The 24,248-nt window shown below is 39.4% G+C and overlaps 1 protein-coding gene across 1 annotated transcript in view; it reads left to right on the forward strand.

Annotated features, from left to right (window-relative positions):
• LTN1 (listerin E3 ubiquitin protein ligase 1) overlaps window positions 1-24,248 on the forward strand; it is a 297,783-nt gene that overhangs the window by 197,097 nt on the left and 76,438 nt on the right. Inside the window, exons 22-24 of the mRNA XM_053705992.1 lie at window positions 18,869-19,082; window positions 20,278-20,512; window positions 22,462-22,536. Of these exons, the coding sequence (XP_053561967.1) occupies window positions 18,869-19,082; window positions 20,278-20,512; window positions 22,462-22,536 (524 nt within the window). The remainder of the gene's footprint in view (window positions 1-18,868; window positions 19,083-20,277; window positions 20,513-22,461; window positions 22,537-24,248) is intronic.

The following is a 24,248-nucleotide window of genomic DNA, read 5'->3' on the forward strand; positions in this document are numbered from 1 at the left end:
ACTCATACAACACACACATCTATACACACACAACACATACTCATACAACACACACATCTATAGACACACAACACACACTCATACAACACACACATCTATACACACACAACACACACTCATACAACACACACATCAATACACAACACACACTCATACAACACACACATCTATACACACAACACACACTCATACAACACACACATCTATACACACAACACACTCATACAACACATACAACACACACTCATACAACACACACATCTATACACACACAACACACACTCATACAACACATACAACACACACTCATACAACACACACATCTATACACGCACAACACACACTCATACAACACACACATCTATACAAACAAAACACACTCATACAACACACACATCTATACACACACCACACACTCATACAGCACACATCTATACACACAACACACACTCATACAACACACACATCTATACACACAACACACACTCATACAACACACACATCTATATACACACAACACACACTCATACAACACACACATCTATACACACACAACACACACTCATACAACACACACATCTATACACACCACACACTCATACAGCACACACATCTATACACACACAACACACACTCATACAACACACTCAACACACAGTCATACAACACACACATCTATACACACAACACACTCGTACAACACACACTCATAAAAAACACACATCTATACACACACAACACACACTTATACAACACACACATCTATACACACACAACACACTCATACAACACACACATCTATACACACACAACACACACATCTATACACACACAACACACACTCATACAACACACACATCTATACACACACAACACACACTCATACAACACACACTCTCATACAAGACACACACACACTCATAAAACAAAACATCATAGACACTCATATTACACACCACACACACACACGTACCACACACACTCATATAACACACACACACACTTTCATACAACACACACACCACACACTCTCATACAACACACACACACCATACTCACACAACACACACACCACACTCTCACACAGCACACACACAGTCATACAACACACACACTGTCATACAACACACACACTCTCATACAATACACACACACCATACATACACTCATGCACACACAGACCAATGCACTAGAGCAGGGTTCTTTTATACTTTTATTCCCCCAAGACCCAGTGTACTAATGCCACATACTTTTGCGGTCCTATTCTGATGCTTGGTCTGAAAATTTCTAAAGTAATATACAAGATAGCTTCAAGTTTTGGCAAAGTGACTAAAATGTGTGCATAAGTTAAAATGGGGAGAGAGTAAGCGCTAAAAAGCTTAAAAGTCTAGTAAAAGGTACATTTTAATACATATAAAAATTTACAAATGGCAATCAGACGCATGGATCCATGTCTGACTTAACAAAAAAATATATATATATAATAAACAAATCTAAAAATATCCAATGGAGTATAGCATGTGACGCTGACTTAGTGAGCCAGTGATGAGGAGTTAGAAGGACATGTACATTCAATAATATAAACAACCTAAGTGAGTGATTGAGTGCACACAATAGCTTTCAACAAAGAAAAATAGCATTCACAAAAAATAGTGTTCACAAAAATTGGCGTACATAAAAAATGTTCAAATGTTCAACCGGTTATATGTAAGTGAATCCAGTAGTGTTTCCTCCAAAGTGACGTGTAGAAATATAACGTGAAGTCAATAATAGTAGAATGTAAACGTTGAGTGGGTCAAATTATTGTGGTTCGGCTGCTAAATTAAAAAATTGTAAATCCGTGAGGTGTATAAAAATAAAAATAACTTGTGAAAAAATCCACGTGGAAAACTTGAATTCAAATGATAAACAAAGGTCAAAAATCAAAAGACAAAAATATCAAAAGACAAAAATAGAAAATCAGTGATAATATTAAAAAGCACTAAAGATCTAGTGAAAACAAATCCTTAATTCAGATGTTAAAAATCCTTGGTAAGATCCATAACAAACAAATACATCGATAAAATACCTAAAAGGGAACAGAAGAGAAACAAATAGTGCAACACTGTATATGATATATAATATAGGTAATTAAAACCAAGCTCACCAGTATGCCAACGCGTTTCGGCCTAGACTAGGCCTTTCTCAAGACTATAGTCTCGAGAAAGGCCTAGTCTAGGCCGAAACGCGTTGTCTTGAGAAACTATAGTCTTGAGAAAGGCCTAGTCTAGGCCGAAACGCGTTGGCATACTGGTGAGCTTGGTTTTAATTACCTATATTATATATCATATACAGTGTTGCACTATTTGTTTCTCTTCTGTTCCCTTTTAGGTATTTTATCGATGTATTTGTTTGTTATGGATCTTACCAAGGATTTTTAACATCTGAATTAAGGATTTGTTTTCACTAGATCTTTAGTGCTTTTTAATATTATCACTGATTTTCTATTTTTGTCTTTTGATATTTTTGTCTTTTGATTTTTGACCTTTGTTTATCATTTGAATTCAAGTTTTCCACGTGGATTTTTTCACAAGTTATTTTTATTTTTATACACCTCACGGATTTACAATTTTTTAATTTAGCAGCTGAACCACAATAATTTGACCCACTCAACGTTTACATTCTACTATTATTGACTTCACGTTATATTTCTACACGTCACTTTGGAGGAAACAATACTGGATTCACTTACATATAACCGGTTGAACATTTGAACATTTTTTATGTACGCCAATTTTTGTGAACACTATTTTTTGTGAATGCTATTTTTCTTTGTTGAAAGCTATTGTGTGCACTCAATCACTCACTTAGGTTGTTTATATTATTGAATGTACATGTCCTTCTAACTCCTCATCACTGGCTCACTAAGTCAGCGTCACATGCTATACTCCATTGGATATTTTTAGATTTGTTTATTATATATATATATTTTTTTGTTAAGTCAGACATGGATCCATGCGTCTGATTGCCATTTGTAAATTTTTATTAGTATTAAAATGTACCTTTTAGTTTACTCTCTCCCCATTTTAACTTTTGTATTGTTAGCCTACTAGGAGGCTATATAGTTAGTAAGCTTAAGGCCCTGGGTGTAGCGCTCGGTCCACTTCTCCTGTTCTTATAAAATGTGTGCATACTTTATTCTTGATTGTAGTCAAACTTGAAAGTGTTGTAAAAGGTAATAACACACTCATACAACACACACATCTATACACACACAACACACACATCTATACACACACAACACATACTCATACAACACACACATCTATACACACACAACACACACTCATACAACACACACATCTATACACACACAACACACACTCATACAACACACACATCTATACACACAACACACACATACAACACACACATCTATACACACACTCATACAACACACACTCATACAACACATACAACACACACTCATACAACACACACATCTATACACGCACAACACACACTCATACAACACACACATCTATACACACACAACACACACTCATACAACACACACTCATACAACACACACATCTATACAAACAAAACACACACATACAACACACACATCTATACACACACCACACACTCATACAGCACACATCTATACACACAACACACACTCATACAACACATACACATCTATACACACACAACACACACTCATACAACACACACATCTATACACACCACACACTCATACACAGCACACACATCTATACACACACAACACACACTCATACAACACACACAACACACAGTCATACAACACACACATCTATACACACAACACACTCATACAACACACACTCCTATACACACACAACACACAGTCATACAACACACACATCTATACACACACAACACACACTCATACAACACACACATCTATACACACCACACACTCATACAGCACACACATCTATACACACACAACACACACTTATACAACACACACAACACACAGTCATACAACACACACATCTATACACACACAACACACACTTATACAACACACACATCTATACACACACAACACACACTCATACAACACACTCATACAACACACACATCTATACACACACAACACACACTCATACAACACACTCTCGTACAACACAGACATCTATACAAACAAAACACACTCATACAACACACATATCTATACACACACCACACACTCATACAGCACACATCTATACACACAACACACACTCATACAACACACACATCTATACACACACAACACACACTCATACAACACACACATCTATACACACCACACTCATACAGCACACACATCTATACACACACAACACACACTCATACAACACACACAACACACAGTCATACAACACACACATCTATACACACAACACACTCATACAAAACACACATCTATACACACACAACACACACTTATACAACACACACATCTATACACACACAACACACACTCATACAACACACACATCTATACACACACAACACACACTCATACAACACACACATCTATACACACACAACACACACTCATACAACACACACATCTATACACACACACAACACACACTCATACAACACACACTCTCATACAAGACACACACACACACACTCATAAAACAACACATCATAGACACTCATATTACACACCATACACACACACATACCACACACACTCATATAACACACACACCACACATATGCATACAACACACACACACTCTCATACAACACACACTCATATAACACACACACACTCATACAACACACACACACACCATACTCATACAACACACACACCACACTCTCACACAACACACACACACTGTCATACAACACACACACTCTCATACAACACACACACACACACACTCTCTCATACAATACACACACACCATACATACACTCATGCACACACAGACCATACAAACACTCCTGCAACACACACACTCTCTCATACAACACACACACCATACATACACTCATACAACACACACACACTCATACAACACACACACTACCATATAACACACACTCATATAACACACCCACACACTCGCCACATATACACCACACACACTCTCCTACAATACACACACAAGTTGCAACCTGATAATAGGTCCCGACCTGTGGTTTGAAGAACCCTGCACTAGAGTACTTTTATCATATTGCATATTTCTTGCTCCTCTTAATCTGAGAATACATTTTATATTGCTGCACTTAAACCATAAGTAATAACAAAAACAATGAAAAAGCTTCTTTCTTCTGTTATGTGTGATCAGTCCACGGGTCATCATTACTTCTGGGATTTAACTCCTCCCCAACAGGAAATGCAAGAGGATTCACCCAGCAGAGCTGCATATAGCTCCTCCCCTCTACGTCAGTCCCAGTCATTCTCTTGCACCCAACGACTAGATAGGATGTGTGAGAGGACTATGGTGATTATACTTAGTTTTTATGACTTCAATCAAAAGTTTGTTATTTTAAAATAGCACCGGAGCGTGTTATTACTTCTCTGGCAGAGTTTGAGGAAGAATCTGTCAGAGTTTTTTACTATGATTTTAACCGGAGTAGTTAAGATCATATTGCTGTTCTCGGCCATCTGAGGGAGGTAAAGGCTTCAGATCAGGGGACAGCGGGCAGATGAATCTGCATTGAGGTATGTAGCAGTTTTTATTTTCTGAATGGAATTGATGAGAAAATCCTGCCATACCGTTAAAATGACATGTATGTAAGTATTCTGGGGATGGTATTTCACCGGAACTACTCTGTTAAAGGTCACTAATCCTTTTTAATAACTATTTATCATGTTAAACGTTTTTGCTGGAATGTAGAATCGTTTACATTGCTGAGGTACTGTGTGAATAAATATTTGGGCATTATTTTCCACTTGGCAGTTTTTTTGCTTTAATTGTGACAGTTTCGTTTCTCTTCACTGCTGTGTGGGAGAGGGAGGGGCCGTTTTTGGCGCTCTTTGCTACGCATCAAAAAATACCAGTCAGTTACTTTTATTTTTCCTGCATGATCCGGTTCATCTCTGATAGATCTCAGGGGTCTTCAAACTTCTTTGAAGGGAGGTAAATTCTCTCAGCAGAGCTGTGAGAATTCTTATAGTGACTGTGAATAAAAACGTTGCTTTGTATTTTTTATGTCAAATTTAATTATTGTTATTTTACTAATGGGAACAAACCTTTGCTAAAAGTTTTGTTATTTTAAAGTTTGATGCTATAACTGTTTTTCAGTTCATTATTTCAACTGTCATTTAATCGTTAGTACCTCTTTGAGGCACAGTACGTTTTTTGCTAAAAAAGATTATAACCAAGTTGTAAGTTTTTTGCTAGTGTGTTAAACATGTCTGACTCAGAGGAAGATATCTGTGTCATTTGTTCCAATGCCAAGGTGGAGCCCAATAGAAATTTATGTACTAACTGTATTGATGCTACTTTAAATAAAAGTCAATCTGTACAATGTGAACAAATTTCACCAAACAGCGAGGGGAGAGTTATGCCGACTAACTCGCCTCACGCGGCAGTACCTGCATCTCCCGCCCGGGAGGTGCGTGATATTTTGGCGCCTAGTACATCTGGGCGGCCATTACAGATAACATTACAAGATATGGCTACTGTTATGACTGAAGTTTTGTCTAAATTACCAGAACTAAGAGGCAAGCGTGATCACTCTGGGGTGAGAACAGAGTGCGCTGACAATGCTAGGGCCATGTCTGATACTGCGTCACAGCTCGCAGAGCATGAGGACGGAGAGCTTCATTCTGTGGGTGACGGTTCTGATCCAAACAGATTGGACTCAGATATTTCAAATTTTAAATTTAAATTGGAGAACCTCCGTGTATTACTAGGGGAGGTCTTAGCAGCTCTCAACGATTGTAACACCGTTGCAATACCAGAGAAACTGTGTAGGTTGGATAAATACTTTGCGGTACCGGCGAGTACTGACGTTTTTCCTATACCTAAGAGACTAACTGAAATTGTTACTAAGGAGTGGGATAGACCCGGTGTGCCGTTCTCACCCCCTCCAATATTTAGAAAGATGTTTCCAATAGACGCCACCACTCGGGACTTATGGCAAACGGTCCCCAAGGTGGAGGGAGCAGTTTCTACTTTAGCTAAGCGTACCACTATCCCGGTGGAGGATAGCTGTGCTTTCTCAGATCCAATGGATAAAAAATTAGAGGGTTACCTTAAGAAAATGTTTGTTCAACAAGGTTTTATATTACAACCCCTTGCATGTATCGCGCCGATTACGGCTGCGGCAGCATTTTGGATTGAGTCGCTTGAAGAGAACCTTAGTTCATCTACGCTAGACGACATTACGGACAGGCTTAGAGTCCTTAAACTAGCTAATTCCTTCATTTCGGAGGCCGTAGTACATTTAACCAAACTTACGGCTAAGAACTCAGGATTCGCCATACAGGCACGTAGGGCGCTGTGGCTAAAATCCTGGTCAGCTGATGTTACTTCTAAGTCCAAATTACTTAATATACCTTTCAAGGGGCAGTCTTTATTTGGGCCCGGTTTGAAAGAGATTATCGCTGACATTACAGGAGGTAAGGGCCACGCCCTACCTCAAGACAAAGCCAAAGCTAAGGCTAGACAGTCTAATTTTCGTCCCTTTCGGAACTTCAAAACAGGAGCAGCATCAACCTCCACTGCACCAAAACAGGAAGGAGCTGTTGCTCGTTACAGGCAAGGCTGGAAGCCTAACCAGTCCTGGAACAAGAGCAAGCAGGCCAGGAAACCTGCTGCTGCCCCAAAGACAGCATGAACCGAGAGCCCCCGATCCGGGACCGGATCTAGTGGGGGGCAGACTCTCTCTCTTCGCCCAGGCCTGGGCAAGAGATGTTCAGGATCCCTGGGCACTAGAGATCATATCTCAGGGATACCTTCTAGACTTCAAATTATCTCCCCCAAGAGGGAGATTTCATCTGTCAAGGTTGTCAACAAACCAGATAAAGAAAGAAGCGTTTCTACGCTGCGTACAAGATCTGTTAATAATGGGAGTGATCCATCCGGTTCCGCGGTCGGAACAAGGACAAGGGTTCTACTCAAACCTGTTTGTGGTTCCCAAAAAAGAGGGAACTTTCAGGCCAATCTTAGATTTAAAGATTCTAAACAAATTCCTAAGAGTTCCATCGTTCAAAATGGAAACTATTCGGACAATCTTACCCATGATCCAAGAGGGTCAGTACATGACCACAGTGGATTTAAAGGATGCTTACCTTCACATACCGATCCACAAAGATCATCACCGGTATCTAAGGTTTGCCTTCTTAGACAGGCACTACCATTTTGTAGCTCTTCCATTCGGATTGGCTACGGCTCCAAGAATCTTCACAAAGGTTCTGGGTGCCCTTCTGGCGGTACTAAGACCGCGAGGGATTTCGGTAGCTCCATACCTAGACGACATTCTAATACAAGCTTCAAGCTTTCAAACTGCCAAGTCTCATACAGAGTTAGTTCTGGCATTTCTAAGGTCGCATGGATGGAAAGTGAACGAAAAGAAGAGTTCTCTTTTTCCTCTCACAAGAGTTCCATTCTTGGGGACTCTTATAGATTCTGTAGAAATGAAGATTTACCTGACAGAGGACAGGTTAACAAAGCTTCAAAATGCATGCCGTGTCCTTCATTCCATTCAACACCCGTCAGTAGCTCAATGCATGGAGGTGATCGGCTTAATGGTAGCGGCAATGGACATAGTACCTTTTGCACGCCTACACCTCAGACCTCTGCAATTATGCATGCTAAGTCAGTGGAATGGGGATTACTCAGATTTGTCCCCTACTCTGAATCTGAATCAAGAGACCAGAAATTCTCTTCTATGGTGGCTTCATCGGCCACACCTGTCCAGGGGGATGCCATTCAGCAGGCCAGACTGGACAATTGTAACAACAGACGCCAGCCTACTAGGTTGGGGCGCTGTCTGGAATTCTCTGAAGGCTCAGGGACTATGGAATCAGGAGGAGAGTCTCCTTCCAATAAACATTCTGGAATTGAGAGCAGTTCTCAATGCCCTTCTAGCTTGGCCCCAATTAACAACTCGGGGGTTCATCAGGTTTCAGTCGGACAACATCACGACTGTAGCTTACATCAACCATCAGGGAGGGACAAGAAGCTCCCTAGCAATGGTGGAAGTATCAAAGATAATTCGCTGGGCAGAGTCTCACTCTTGCCACCTGTCAGCAATCCACATCCCGGGAGTGGAGAACTGGGAGGCGGATTTCTTGAGTCGCCAGACTTTTCATCCGGGGGAGTGGGAACTTCATCCGGAGGTCTTTGCCCAAATACTTCGACGTTGGGGCAAACCAGAGATAGATCTCATGGCGTCTCGCCAGAACGCCAAACTTCCTCGCTACGGGTCCAGATCCAGGGATCCGGGAGCGGTTCTGATAGATGCTTTGACAGCACCTTGGAACTTCGGGATGGCTTATGTGTTTCCACCCTTTCCGCTGCTTCCTCGATTGATTGCCAAAATCAAGCAGGAGAGAGCATCAGTGATTCTAATAGCGCCTGCATGGCCACGCAGGACTTGGTATGCAGATCTAGTGGACATGTCATCCTGTCCGCCTTGGTCTCTACCTCTAAGACAGGACCTTCTGATACAGGGTCCATTCAAACATCAAAATCTAACTTCTCTGAAGCTGACTGCTTGGAAATTGAACGTTTGATTTTATCAAAACGTGGTTTTTCTGAGTCGGTTATTGATACCCTGATACAGGCTAGGAAGCCTGTTACCAGAAAGATTTACCATAAAATATGGCGTAAATACCTATACTGGTGCGAATCCAAACATTACTCATGGAGTAAGGTTAGGATCTCTAGGATATTGTCCTTTCTACAAGAAGGGTTAGAAAAGGGTTTATCAGCTAGTTCATTAAAGGGACAGATTTCAGCTCTGTCCATCTTGTTACACAGGCGTCTGTCAGAAAATCCAGACGTCCAGGCTTTTTGTCAGGCTTTAGCTAGGATCAAGCCTGTGTTTAAAGCTGTTGCTCCGCCATGGAGTTTAAACTTAGTTCTTAACGTTTTACAGGGTGTTCCATTTGAACCCCTTCATTCCATTGATATAAAATTGTTATCTTGGAAAGTTCTGTTTTTAATGGCTATTTCCTCGGCTCGAAGAGTCTCTGAGTTATCAGCCTTACATTGTGATTCTCCTTATCTGATTTTTCACTCAGACAAGGTAGTTCTGCGTACTAAACCTGGGTTCTTACCTAAGGTGGTCACTAACAGGAATATCAATCAAGAGATTGTTGTTCCATCCTTGTGTCCAAATCCTTCTTCAAAGAAGGAACGTCTTCTACACAATCTGGATGTAGTTCGTGCCCTCAAGTTCTACTTGCAGGCAACTAAAGATTTTCGCCAAACTTCTTCCCTGTTTGTCGTTTATTCTGGACAGAGGAGAGGTCAAAAAGCTTCTGCTACCTCTCTCTCTTTTTGGCTTCGTAGCATAATACGTTTAGCCTATGAGACTGCTGGTCAGCAGCCTCCTGAAAGAATTACAGCTCACTCCACTAGAGCTGTGGCTTCCACTTGGGCCTTTAAGAATGAGGCCTCTGTTGAACAGATTTGCAAGGCTGCAACTTGGTCTTCGCTTCATACTTTTTCCAAATTTTACAAATTTGACACTTTTGCTTCTTCGGAGGCTATTTTTGGGAGAAAGGTTCTTCAGGCAGTGGTTCCTTCTATATAATGAGCCTGCCTATCCCTCCCGTCATCCGTGTACTTTTGCTTTGGTATTGGTATCCCAGAAGTAATGATGACCCGTGGACTGATCACACATAACAGAAGAAAACATAATTTATGCTTACCTGATAAATTCCTTTCTTCTGTTGTGTGATCAGTCCACGGCCCGCCCTGTTTTAAGGCAGGTAAATATCTTTTAAATTATACTCCAGTCACCACTTCACCCTTGGTTACTCCTTTCTCGTTGATTCTTGGTCGAATGACTGGGACTAACGTAGAGGGGAGGAGCTATATGCAGCTCTGCTGGGTGAATCCTCTTGCATTTCCTGTTGGGGAGGAGTTAAATCCCAGAAGTAATGATGACCCGTGGACTGATCACACAACAGAAGAAAGGAATTTATCAGGTAAGCATAAATTATGTTTTCTTTATTGAGCACATACGTTTTTGTTAAAAGCAGTAAACATGATTTCTTCTGTTATGTGTGATCAGTCCACGGGTCATCATTACTTCTGGGATATAACTCCTCCCCAACAGGAAATGCAAGAGGATTCACCCAGCAGAGCTGCATATAGCTCCTCCCCTCTACGTCACTCCCAGTCATTCTCTTGCACCCAACGACTAGATAGGATGTGTGAGAGGACTATGGTGATTATACTTAGTTTTTATAACTTCAATCAAAAGTTTGTTATTTTACAATAGCACCGGAGCGTGTTGTTGCCTCTCTGGCAGAGTTTGAAGAAGAATCTACCAGAGTTTTTACTATGATTTTAACCGGAGTAGTTAAGATCATATTGCTGTTTCTCGGCCATCTGAGGGAGGTAAAAGCTTCAGATCAGGGGACAGCGGGCAGATGAATCTGCATTGAGGTATGTAGCAGTTTTTATTTTCTGAATGGAATTGATGAGAAAATCCTGCCATACCGTTATAATGACATGTATGTATACTCTACACTTCAGTATTCTGGGGATGGTATTTCACCGGAATTACTCTGTTAAAAGTACACTAAACCTTTTAATAGGTATTTATCATGTTAAACGTTTTTGCTGGAATGTAGAATCGTTTGCATTTCTGAGGTACTGAGTGAATAAATATTTGGGCATTATTTTTCCACTTGGCAGTTACTTGTTTTAATTGTGACAGTTTCGTTTCTCTCTCACTGCTGTGTGTGAGGGGGAGGGGCCGTTTTTGGCGCTCTTTTGCTACGCATCAAAAATTTCCAGTCAGTTACTCTTGTATTTCCTGCATGATCCGGTTCATCTCTAACAGAACTCAGGGGTCTTCAAACTTCTTTGGAGGGAGGTAGATTCTCTCAGCAGAGCTGTGAGACTTATATATTGACTGTGATTAAAAAACGTTGCTCTGTAATTTTTATTTTCAAATTTAATTATTGTTAATTTACTAATGGGAACAAACCTTTGCTAAAAGTTGTGTTGTTTTTAAGGATTGAGACTATAACTGTTTTTCAGTTCATTATTTCAACTGTCATTTAATCGTTTAGTGCTTCTTGGAGGCACAGTACGTTTTTGTTAAATAAGATTGTAACCAAGTTGCAAGTTTATTGCTAGTGTGTTAAACATGTCTGACTCAGAGGAAGATACCTGTGTCATTTGTTCCAATGCCAAGGTGGAGCCCAATAGAAATTTATGTACTAACTGTATTGATGCTACTTTAAATAAAAGCCAATCTGTACAATTTGAACAAATTTCACCAAACAGCGAGGGGAGAGTTATGCCGACTAACTCGCCTCACGTGGCAGTACCTGCATCTCCCGCCCGGGAGGTGCGTGATATTATGGCGCCTAGTACATCTGGGCGGCCATTACAGATAACATTACAAGATATGGCTACTGTTATGACTGAAGTTTTGGCTAAATTACCAGAACTAAGAGGCAAGCGTGATCACTCTGGGGTGAGAACAGAGTGCGCTGATAATACTAGGGCCATGTCTGATACTGCGTCACAGCTTGCAGAGCATGAGGACGGAGAGCTTCATTCTGTGGGTGACGGTTCTGATCCAAACAGATTGGATTCAGATATTTCAAATTTTAAATTTAAATTGGAAAACCTCCGTGTATTACTAGGGGAGGTTTTAGCGGCTCTTAATGATTGTAACACTGTTGCAATACCAGAGAAATTGTGTAGGTTGGATAAATACTTTGCGGTACCGGCGAGTACTGACGTTTTTCCTATACCTAAGAGACTAACTGAAATTGTTACTAAGGAGTGGGATAGACCCGGTGTGCCGTTCTCACCCCCTCCAATATTTAGAAAGATGTTTCCAATAGACGCCACCACACGGGACTTATGGCAAACGGTCCCTAAGGTGGAGGGAGCAGTTTCTACTTTAGCTAAGCGTACCACTATCCCGGTGGAGGATAGCTGTGCTTTTTCAGATCCAATGGATAAAAAATTAGAGGGTTACCTTAAGAAAATGTTTGTTCAACAAGGTTTTATATTGCAACCCCTTGCATGCATCGCGCCGATTACGGCTGCGGCAGCATTTTGGATTGAGTCTCTGGAAGAGAACCTTAGTTCATCTACGCTGGACGACATTACGGACAGGCTTAGAGTCCTTAAACTAGCTAATTCATTCATTTCGGAGGCCGTAGTACATTTAACCAAACTTACGGCTAAGAACTCAGGATTCGCCATTCAGGCACGTAGAGCGCTGTGGCTAAAATCCTGGTCAGCTGATGTAACTTCTAAGTCCAAATTACTTAATATTCCTTTCAAGGGGCAAACTTTATTTGGGCCCGGTTTGAAAGAAATTATCGCTGACATTACAGGAGGTAAGGGCCACGCCCTGCCTCAAGACAAAGCCAAAGCTAAGGCTAGACAGTCTAATTTTCGTCCCTTTCGGAATTTCAAAACAGGAGCAGCATCAACTTCCACTGCACCAAAACAGGAAGGAGCTGTTGCTCGTTACAGACAAGGCTGGAAACCTAACCAGTCCTGGAACAAGGGCAAGCAGGCCAGGAAACCTGCTGCTGCCCCAAAGACAGCATGAACCGAGGGCCCCCGATCCGGGACCGGGTCTAGTGGGGGGCAGACTCTCTCTCTTCGCCCAGGCTTGGGCAAGAGATGTTCAGGATCCCTGGGCGCTAGAGATCATATCTCAGGGATACCTTCTAGACTTCAAATTCTCTCCCCCAAGAGGGAGATTTCATCTGTCAAGGTTGTCAACAAACCAGATAAAGAAAGAAGCGTTTCTACGCTGTGTACAAGATCTGTTATTAATGGGAGTGATCCATCCGGTTCCGCGGTCGGAACAAGGACAAGGGTTTTACTCAAACCTGTTTGTGGTTCCCAAAAAAGAGGGAACTTTCAGGCCAATCTTGGATTTAAAGATCCTAAACAAATTCCTAAGAGTTCCATCGTTCAAAATGGAAACTATTCGGACAATCTTACCCATGATCCAAAAGGGTCAGTACATGACCACAGTGGATTTAAAGGATGCTTACCTTCACATACCGATTCACAAAGATCATTACCGGTATCTAAGGTTTGCCTTCTTAGACAGGCATTACCAGTTTGTAGCTCTTCCATTCGGATTGGCTACGGCTCCAAGAATCTTCACAAAGGTTCTGGGTGCCCTTCTGGCGGTACTAAGACCGCGAGGAATTTCGGTAGCTCCGTACCTAGACGACATTCTGATACAAGCTTCAAGCTTTCAAACTGCCAAGTCTCATACAGAGTTAGTTCTGGCATTTCTAAGGTCACATGGATGGAAAGTGAACGAAAAGAAGAGTTCTCTTTTTCCTCTCACAAGAGTTCCATTCTTGGGGACTCTTATAGATTCTGTAGAAATGAAGATTTATCTGACAGAAGACAGATTAACAAAGCTTCTAAATGCATGCCGTGTCCTTCATTCCATTCAACTCCCGTCAGTAGCTCAATGCATGGAGGTGATCGGCTTAATGGTAGCAGCAATGGACATAGTTCCCTTTGCACGTCTACATCTCAGACCGCTGCAATTGTGCATGCTGAGTCAGTGGAATGGGGATTACTCAGACTTGTCCCCTACTCTGAATCTGGATCAAGAGACCAGAAACTCTCTTCTATGGTGGCTTTCTCGGCCACATCTGTCCAGGGGGATGCCATTCAGCAGGCCGGACTGGACAATTGTAACAACAGACGCCAGCCTACTAGGTTGGGGCGCTGTCTGGAATTCTCTGAAGGCTCAGGGACAATGGAATCAGGAGGAAAGTCTCCTGCCAATAAACATTCTGGAATTGAGAGCAGTTCTCCATGCCCTTCTGGCTTGGCCCCAGTTAAAAACTCGGGGGTTCATCAGGTTTCAGTCGGACAACATCACGACGGTAGCTTACATCAACCATCAAGGAGGGACAAGAAGCTCCCTAGCAATGATGGAAGTATCAAAGATAATTCGCTGGGCAGAGTCTCACTCTTGCCACCTGTCAGCAATCCACATTCCGGGAGTGGAGAACTGGGAGGCGGATTTCTTGAGTCGCCAGACTTTTCATCCGGGGGAGTGGGAACTTCATCCGGAGGTCTTTGCCCAAATACTTCGACGTTGGGGCAAACCAGAGATAGATCTCATGGCGTCTCGCCAGAACGCCAAACTTCCTCACTACGGGTCCAGATCCAGGGATCCGGGAGCGGTTCTGATAGATGCTTTGACAGCACCTTGGAACTTCGGGATGGCTTATGTGTTTCCACCCTTCCCGCTGCTTCCTCGATTGATTGCCAAAATCAAACAGGAGAGAGCATCAGTGATTCTAATAGCGCCTGCATGGCCACGCAGGACTTGGTATGCAGATCTAGTGGACATGTCATCCTGTCCACCTTGGTCTCTACCTCTAAGACAGGACCTTCTGATACAGGGTCCATTCAAACATCAAAATCTAACTTCTCTGAAGCTGACTGCTTGGAAATTGAACGCTTGATTTTATCAAAACGTGGTTTTTCTGAGTCGGTTATTGATACCCTGATACAGGCTAGGAAGCCTGTTACCAGAAGGATTTACCATAAGATATGGCGTAAATACCTATACTGGTGCGAATCCAAAGGTTACTCCTGGAGTAAGGTTAGGATTCCTAGGATAATGTCCTTTCTACAAGAAGGTTTAGAAAAGGGTTTATCGGCTAGCTCATTAAAGGGACAGATCTCAGCTCTGTCCATCTTGTTACACAGGCGTCTGTCAGAAAATCCAGACGTCCAGGCCTTTTGTCAGGCTTTAGCTAGGATCAAGCCTGTGTTTAAAGCTGTTGCTCCGCCATGGAGTTTAAACTTAGTTCTTAACGTTTTACAGGGTGTTCCGTTTGAACCCCTTCATTCCATTGATATAAATTTGTTATCTTGGAAAGTTCTGTTTTTAATGGCTATTTCCTCGGCTCGAAGAGTCTCTGAGTTATCAGCCTTACATTGTGATTCTCCTTATCTGATCTTTCACTCAGACAAGGTAGTTCTGCGTACTAAACCTGGGTTCTTACCTAAGGTAGTCACTAACAGGAATATCAATCAAGAGATTGTTGTTCCATCCTTGTGTCCAAATCCTTCTTCAAAGAAGGAACGTCTTCTACACAATCTGGATGTAGTTCGTGCCCTCAAGTTCTACTTGCAGGCAACTAAAGATTTTCGCCAAACTTCTTCCCTGTTTGTCGTTTATTCTGGACAGAGGAGAGGTCAAAAAGCTTCTGCTACCTCTCTCTCTTTTTGGCTTCGTAGCATAATACGTTTAGCCTATGAGACTGCTGGACAGCAGCCTCCTGAAAGAATTACAGCTCATTCCACTAGAGCTGTAGCTTCCACTTGGGCCTTTAAGAATGAGGCCTCTGTTGAACAGATTTGCAAGGCTGCAACTTGGTCTTCGCTTCATACTTTTTCCAAATTTTACAAATTTGACACTTTTGCTTCTTCGGAGGCTATTTTTGGGAGAAAGGTTCTTCAGGCAGTGGTTCCTTCTGTATAATGAGCCTGCCTATCCCTCCCGTCATCCGTGTACTTTTGCTTTGGTATTGGTATCCCAGAAGTAATGATGACCCGTGGACTGATCACACATAACAGAAGAAAACATAATTTATGCTTACCTGATAAATTCCTTTCTTCTGTTGTGTGATCAGTCCACGGCCCGCCCTGTTTTAAGGCAGGTAAATATCTTTTAAATTATACTCCAGTCACCACTTCACCCTTGGTTTCTCCTTTCTCGTTGATTCTTGGTCGAATGACTGGGAGTGACGTAGAGAGGAGGAGCTATATGCAGCTCTGCTGGGTGAATCCTCTTGCATTTCCTGTTGGGGAGGAGTTATATCCCAGAAGTAATGATGACCCGTGGACTGATCACACAACAGAAGAAAGGAATTTATCAGGTAAGCATAAATTATGTTTTTGCGCAGATTATTTTTAGCAACTGTGTTGTGCGTGCAAATAGCTAACATTCCTAGATATGGTGGACGTAGCTGCAATCTGTCAATACATACTGATAAAATCTTTTGGAAAATCCGTTTTCCTCTACTGGTAAATACACATTTAAAGGGTCATTATGCTTTGTCCCACACTTCTTAAAAAGTCTAAAAATTAAGATCTGTAACTTTTTAAAAGTGCTTAAAATTGCCTAAACTAGCTATTTCATTTGCAATATCTCTAGGGTAAAGAATTTGCTTTTTGGCCTATCTAGAGAGAGTGTGATGTACATAATTTTGCAAAAAAAATCAAGACCAAGAGGTATTTAATGTCCCTTGAGGATTAAAAATTAGTGTTATTTAAAGATTGATCTGGTATCTGTGAAAAACAGATTTGCTAATTAACAGTGGCCTACAGTTTTCTCATGTATCTTGCTAATAACAAAATATTAATAAATAATGCAAAATAATGTATTGAACATTTTTTTCTATAATGATACATATTTAATATAAATTTAATTTAATGGTAACTTACTAGTTATTTTTGTAAGGTGACATTTTGCTATGCCTACCTTATATGTAGATGTCAAATTTTACCACATGATGGCGCCCAACACTGTAGAAATTTAAAACTCAGCCTTTCTACGTTGTTTTAAAGGACTAAAAATGAAGTGTTTGTGTGTGCAAATAAAATAAAAATTATCGTACAGCTTTTACAATCTCATGGACATTTTTCAGGAATTATAAATCATCTAGACCATCTGCTTTGTATGCAATATATAATGGTATTATAACGAGATCTTCATCTACATGATATATATATTTTTATGTACATGAACAGACTTAAAGGGACACTGAACCCAATTTTTTTATTCAGTGATTCAGATAGAGCATGCAATTTTAAGCAACTTTCTAATTTACTCCTATTATCATTTTTTCTTCGTTCTCTTGCTATCTTAATTTGAAAAAAGAAGGCATCTAAGCTAAGGAGCCAGACAACTTTTGGTTCAAACCCTGGACAGCACTTGTTTATTGGTGGGGGAATTTATCCACTAATCAGCAAGAACAACCCAGGTTGTTCACCAAAAAAAGGCCGGCTTTGAAACTTACATTCTTGCTTTTCAAATAAAGATACCAAGAGAATGAAGATATTTTGAGTAAATTAGAAAGTTGCTTAAAATTGCATGCTCTATCTGAATCACGAAAGAAAAAAATTTGGGTTCAGTGTCCCTTTAAAGGGACATTAACTTTTATTGTTTATTTTTAATTTAGATACAGGTAAACAATTAAAAAAAAAAAAACAACCTTTCCAGTTTACTTGTATTATGAAATGTACTTTTCTCTCGTTTTATGCTTTGCTTTGCTGAAGAGTATACCTGGGTACACGTGTCCAGAGCACTATATGGCAGCAGTTTAGCAGCAGTTTAGCAGCAATGCTATTAACAATTATACACTTATGATTACTAGATGGTATCAGTGTTTGCATAATGTACAGCAGTTTTAAACATATTGCTTCAGAACTGCAGCTCCAGACACGTGCACTGTCCTGAGACTATCTTGGCATGCTCTTCAACAATGGATACCAATAGAACAAAGTACATTTTAAAATCAACGTAAAACATTTATTTTTTTACATTTTTTTTATTTAACGTCCCTTTAAGTGTTGTGTTGTATATGATTTTTAAATACTTTTAGGTGAATTTCTGGATATAACTGAAGACGTTTTCCCATGTTAATGTGTTTGTGTTATGTATCATTTCTCAGACTGCCTGTGACAGCTCTGCACTTTACCATATTCCACTTGTTCGATTATTTGGCTGTTCAAGTTGCAACTTGGCATCAGATCTCTCTGGTTATTTTCAAGCTGTCACCACAAGGACTGCAGAAAGCCTTCCTGCAAACCTTCTGTCAGAATGGAATGAATTCTTTTCTGAAGGCATTCACAGTCTGCTCGTACCAATGTTGGTGAAAATAGCAGGTAACTTAACACAAATTACTGTGACTGTAAAGTTAGTCTTTATTTTTACGGATATACAGTACAGTAGTAAAGGAATAAACAATCCCTTGTCGCTCACAAGCATAGTCATTGTAAAGAGGGAGGTAACTGTTTTAACTGAATTGTTCTGTGGCCGCACAGACATAAGGTAATTGCTAGTAAACGTGCCATTACAGCTAAAATGTAATTACATTAACCCCTTTTCCTGTTTAAAAGAAAGAAAAAATAATTGCACTGCCCACAGAAAAGAGGATTTTTCACTGGCTGTACAACATTTTGTACAGTGATTGTTTGATCAGTGCAGGCTGCAACCCATTTCAAATGATGGGTTAAATACTGTTTGTTTTGTATGCAGGTAGTTTGTTACGCAGTGCTTGATTACTGATGTATACTATGCATTAGGGCTCTGCAATTAATTGCATGCCTCTGTTTTGAACAGTTAAAAGCATTTTTTTAATGGAAGGTCTATGTTTAAAGATATTTTAATAAAATTGTGATTAAAATCACAATATTTCATAAACAAATTGTGTTTTTCCCCCCCATATCACACAGACCTTTTATGCATATTTGTTCCCCTGTTGATGATAATGATGGGGATGAGGTATAAACCTTTTTTCTAACTAACTAACAACCATTTAATTTCAATCCTAAATGAACATTTTCATGATTGGATGTTAATTTGTGCACAAGTTTCATAGTTTATTGTTGGTGCTGTATTTTTAGCTTTTATTAAACTATGAAAGAGTCATATTTAGAAACTTATACACTGAGTGCGTGCTAAAATGTTAGCATTGAAAAAAGCTGTGAACAAACTTACATATTGGTTGCGTTAACATTGCAAAAAATGGAAATAAAAAAACACATTAATAGGGTTTTCAAATGGATTGGAATCACCTTGAATTTAAAAACTTTATTATAAAAACATGCAATACATTTTGCATAACACTTCTTACATTGTTCCAAATTGTAGTTTATTTATTAGTAGCATTAACATTTTCTTTAAATCCATTATGTAAAGGACAATTATATTTTTGATTTAAATGTAGTAAGATTAATTTATTGATGACTCAAATGTTTCTTTGTCATAGAAGAAATGTAGAAAATGCAAGCACATTTTTGGAATTCCTTTGCTAAAGTGTTTAATGTATTTTTCTTTTTAACAATTTGTTATGAGCAGGCGAGTGCAAGGCATCAGACATATCCCATCTGAATTCTTTGATGAAGTCGCTGGGTGACGCTCTCAGTTATATTTCCAAGGGCCAGCTGCTGAACCACAAGCTTCCTGCCAAGTTTGTTGCTGGACAGAAGACCAACCTATCAGACATGCTGCAAAGTTTGCTTAACACTCTGGCTCCACTCCTGCTCTATAGCGAAAGATCTGTGCAAATCACAGTTTACCATATGTTGGCTAAGTAAGAACAGAACGAGTTTATTTTGAAATCACGCAGGATTTAAGTTCCGTAGTGTTTGTTTCTTTGTTTCCATGCCTTGCTTTAATTCCAATCAGTTTGCTTCATAACTTCTCCTTATCTAGAACATTTTTATGTAGTGACTTAATTGCATTGTAGAGACGGTATGTTTTTTGTCCTTAATTAAAAGAAGGATGCAATGTTTATAGTTCTGGTCCAAAACAAATTCTAAATCTCTCTCTTTTTTTTTTTTCCTTTTCCCCAAGGATTATTTAAAATAACACTAACTTATCGGTTAAAAGAGTTTTAAGTATATAAGATTCTTAGAGGCATCCTCATCTTACCTTGGTATTAGTTTAAAGGAACATTATACTCGAACCATTTCTATCACACATTTGAAAAAAGCATAATTTAAAGGGACATGAAACCCCAGGTTTTTCTTGCAGATAGAGCATACAATTTACATCTATTATCAAATTCACTTTGTTCTCACAGTATTCATTTCTGAAGAGAGTACACATCTTGGTATCATTTGTTGAAAAGTAGTAGGTTATCAAATTAATGACCTAAAAAGGAACAATCTCAGAGGGTGTAGTGTCCCTTTTTAAATTGCAGCTAATACAGCAGCATCATTTGCCTACTGATGCTTATTGACTAACTGGTTTTTTTCAGTTTAATTTTAATTCACACCAGTTTTTGTTAAGCTTAAAGGAAAATACTTGAGTAAAAAAATATATATATTTTTGTCTGTAAAATAACTAGTTTCATGCTGATTGGCCATTTAAGTATATTATCAGCACATCACAATTACCAGCTGCTCCTTTAAAGGGAAACCATAGAAATAAAAATAATTTTATAGCATTAATGTTTGGCGTATAAGAATTAAATTAAATAGTAATCAAACAGATGACTCCATTTCACTTCAATGACCTATTATATATATATAAAGTCTCCATGCTGTTATTTTGTGTAATATGCATTATGCGTAGTTTATGAGGACATTCTACAGCAGTTTAATGGATGTATTTTCACGTTAAATAGAACATAAATTGGCATTTTATTTAAAGGAAAGAGCCATAATTAATTATTGCAAGATGTTGCTTCCCAATTTTAAAGACTTTTACCCTCCGAGAGAAGGAAATTTAAAGACTGTTGTTTAAATGATGATCTGTTTATAAAACACTTTTATATATTTAGAATGTTGTAAAGTTGTAAATATTTCAACATCACTTTTATTATTATAGTTCTTTTTTAACTCCGAAGCAAATTACATTTTATTTTTGAGATAGGAGACGGATAATTATTACGTAGCTCATTTAGATGCATGTTGCAAACATTCAATCAACAATAAATGCTCTTCCTTTTTCTTTTTAAGTAAATGTTATAACAATGCAAAAAAAAATAAATTACATGCGTTCTTGATGGAACTCATTGATTGCTGAAAGAAATATATAAATTGCCAACAGCTGTGGAAAACTGGCAGCAGCTGTGTCACAGAATTCCTGTGGGAAATTTCCAACATCAAAGAACTTGACATATATGTACCTTGGATTTGGTTTGGGGACACTAAAAAATTATTTTCCCATTGAAATGGTACCAATGCCAAAACCATGAATAATTTCCAGCTGTTTCTACCTGTCGCCTGATTCCATTGGTGAAATTTGTCTGGATAATATATTCAGAAAAATATGCAGAGTTGTCAACACTAGATCTAGATAGTTTTTTTTTTTTTTTCCTTTCACTAAGGTCTGAATATATGGAGATCAGATAACGGAATTGCATTAATCTGTTTCACTTGATACTACATGATTTAGTTTTGGATTAGATTACCTTTACTAAAATCAAATGCTTGCTAATTTTAAGTTGTTTAAACTGAGTAAACATTGCCATGTACATACCTAAGATTTTTCTTTTATTTCATTGTGATAACGTGTTGCCTTTTTTTTTAATAGAGTTATGCCAGATTTGCCTATATTTGACGATGAAAATCTCAAATCATATGGTGATGAAGATGAGGAACCTGCCCTGTAAGTCCCACATGTCTGACTTATTGAATTTGTGTCTGCATATTTTATTACAGTATAATACAACAGAAGTTTATTAAAACTGTATATTCTGTGTGATGTAAAAACACATTTTGGGTTAGACTATGAGTGGAGTGCTATTTATCATTCCCGCTCATGCGTTAACTGTGCTCAACTGGCTTTATGCGCGTTGGGTACCGGTATTACAAGTTGAAAGTAAAAAGTTTTCGAATATTCCGAAGGTGTTAACATATTCCCCTTCAGTGGAGCGTGAAAAGCTGAAAAAACACCCAACAAGTCGTGCAAACCCGATCTCGTTTAACCAAGTGTGCTAACCCGATATGAGAGATTAATATTTCACATTCCAATATTCTTCCTATAGAAGAATATGTTCTATTCATTCATAAATACATGTTTATATATATATATATATATATATATATACATATACAGTCGTATGCAAAAGTTTAGGCACCCCTTACAATTTAAATGATTTTCATTTATAAATAATTGGGTGTTTGGGTCGGCAATTTCATTTTGATCTATCAAATAACTGAAGGAAACAGTAATATTTCAGTAGTGAAATTAGGTTTATTGGATTAACAGAAAATGTGCAATATGCATCAAAATGAAATTAGACAGGTGCATAAATGTGGGCACCCCAACAGAAATATTGCATCAATATTTAGTAGAGCCTCCTTTAGCAGAAATAACAGCCTCTAGACGCTTCCTATAGCCTGTAATGAGTGTCTGGATTCTGGATGAAAGTATTTTGGACCATTCCTCCTTGCAAAACATCTCCAGTTCAGTTAGGTTTGATGGTTGCCGAGCATGGACAGCCCGCTTCAAATCACCCAACAGATTTTCAATGGTATTCAGGTCTGGGGACAGGGATGGCCATTCCAGAACATTTTACTTGTTCCTCTGCATAAATGCCAGAGTAGATTTTGAGCATTGTTTTGGGTCGTTGTATTGTTGAAATATCCAACTCCGGTGTAGCTTCAACTTTGTGACTGATTCCTCAACATTATTCTCAAGTATCTGCTGATATTGAGTGGAATCCATGCGACCCTCAACTTAAACAAGATTCCCAGTACCGGCACTGGCCACACAGCCCCACAGCATGATGGAACATCCACCAAATTTTACTGTGGCTAGTTAGTGTTTGTCTTGGAAAGCTGTGTTCTTTTGCCACCATGCATAACGCCCCTTGCTATGACCAAATAACTCAATCTTTGTTTCATCAGTCCACAGCACCTTCTTCCAAAATGGAGCTAACTTGTCCAAATGTGCGTTTGCATACCTCAAGCGACTCTGTTTGTGGCGTGTGTGCAGAAAAGGCTTCTTCCGCATCACTCTCCCATACGCTGAATGTTGAACGATGCACAGTGACACCATCTGCAGCAAGATGATGTTGTAGGTCTTTGGAGGTGGTCTGTGGGCTCTTTTTGACCGTTCTCACCATCCTTTGCCTTTGCCTCTCCGATATTTTACTTCTGGCCTTAACAAGAACTGTGCCTGTGGTCTTCCATTTCCTCACTATGTTCCTCACAGTGGACACTGACAGCTTAAATCTCTGCAATAGCTTTTTGTATCCTTCCCCTAAATAATAATGTTGAACAATCTTTGTTTTCAGGTCATTTGAGAGTTGTTTTGAGGCCCCCATGTTGCCACTCTTCAGAGGAGAGTCAAAGAGAACAACAACTTGAAATTGG

Source organism: Bombina bombina, chromosome 3 (genome assembly GCF_027579735.1).
Source record: "Bombina bombina isolate aBomBom1 chromosome 3, aBomBom1.pri, whole genome shotgun sequence".
Classification (NCBI taxonomy): Eukaryota; Metazoa; Chordata; class Amphibia; order Anura; family Bombinatoridae; genus Bombina; species Bombina bombina.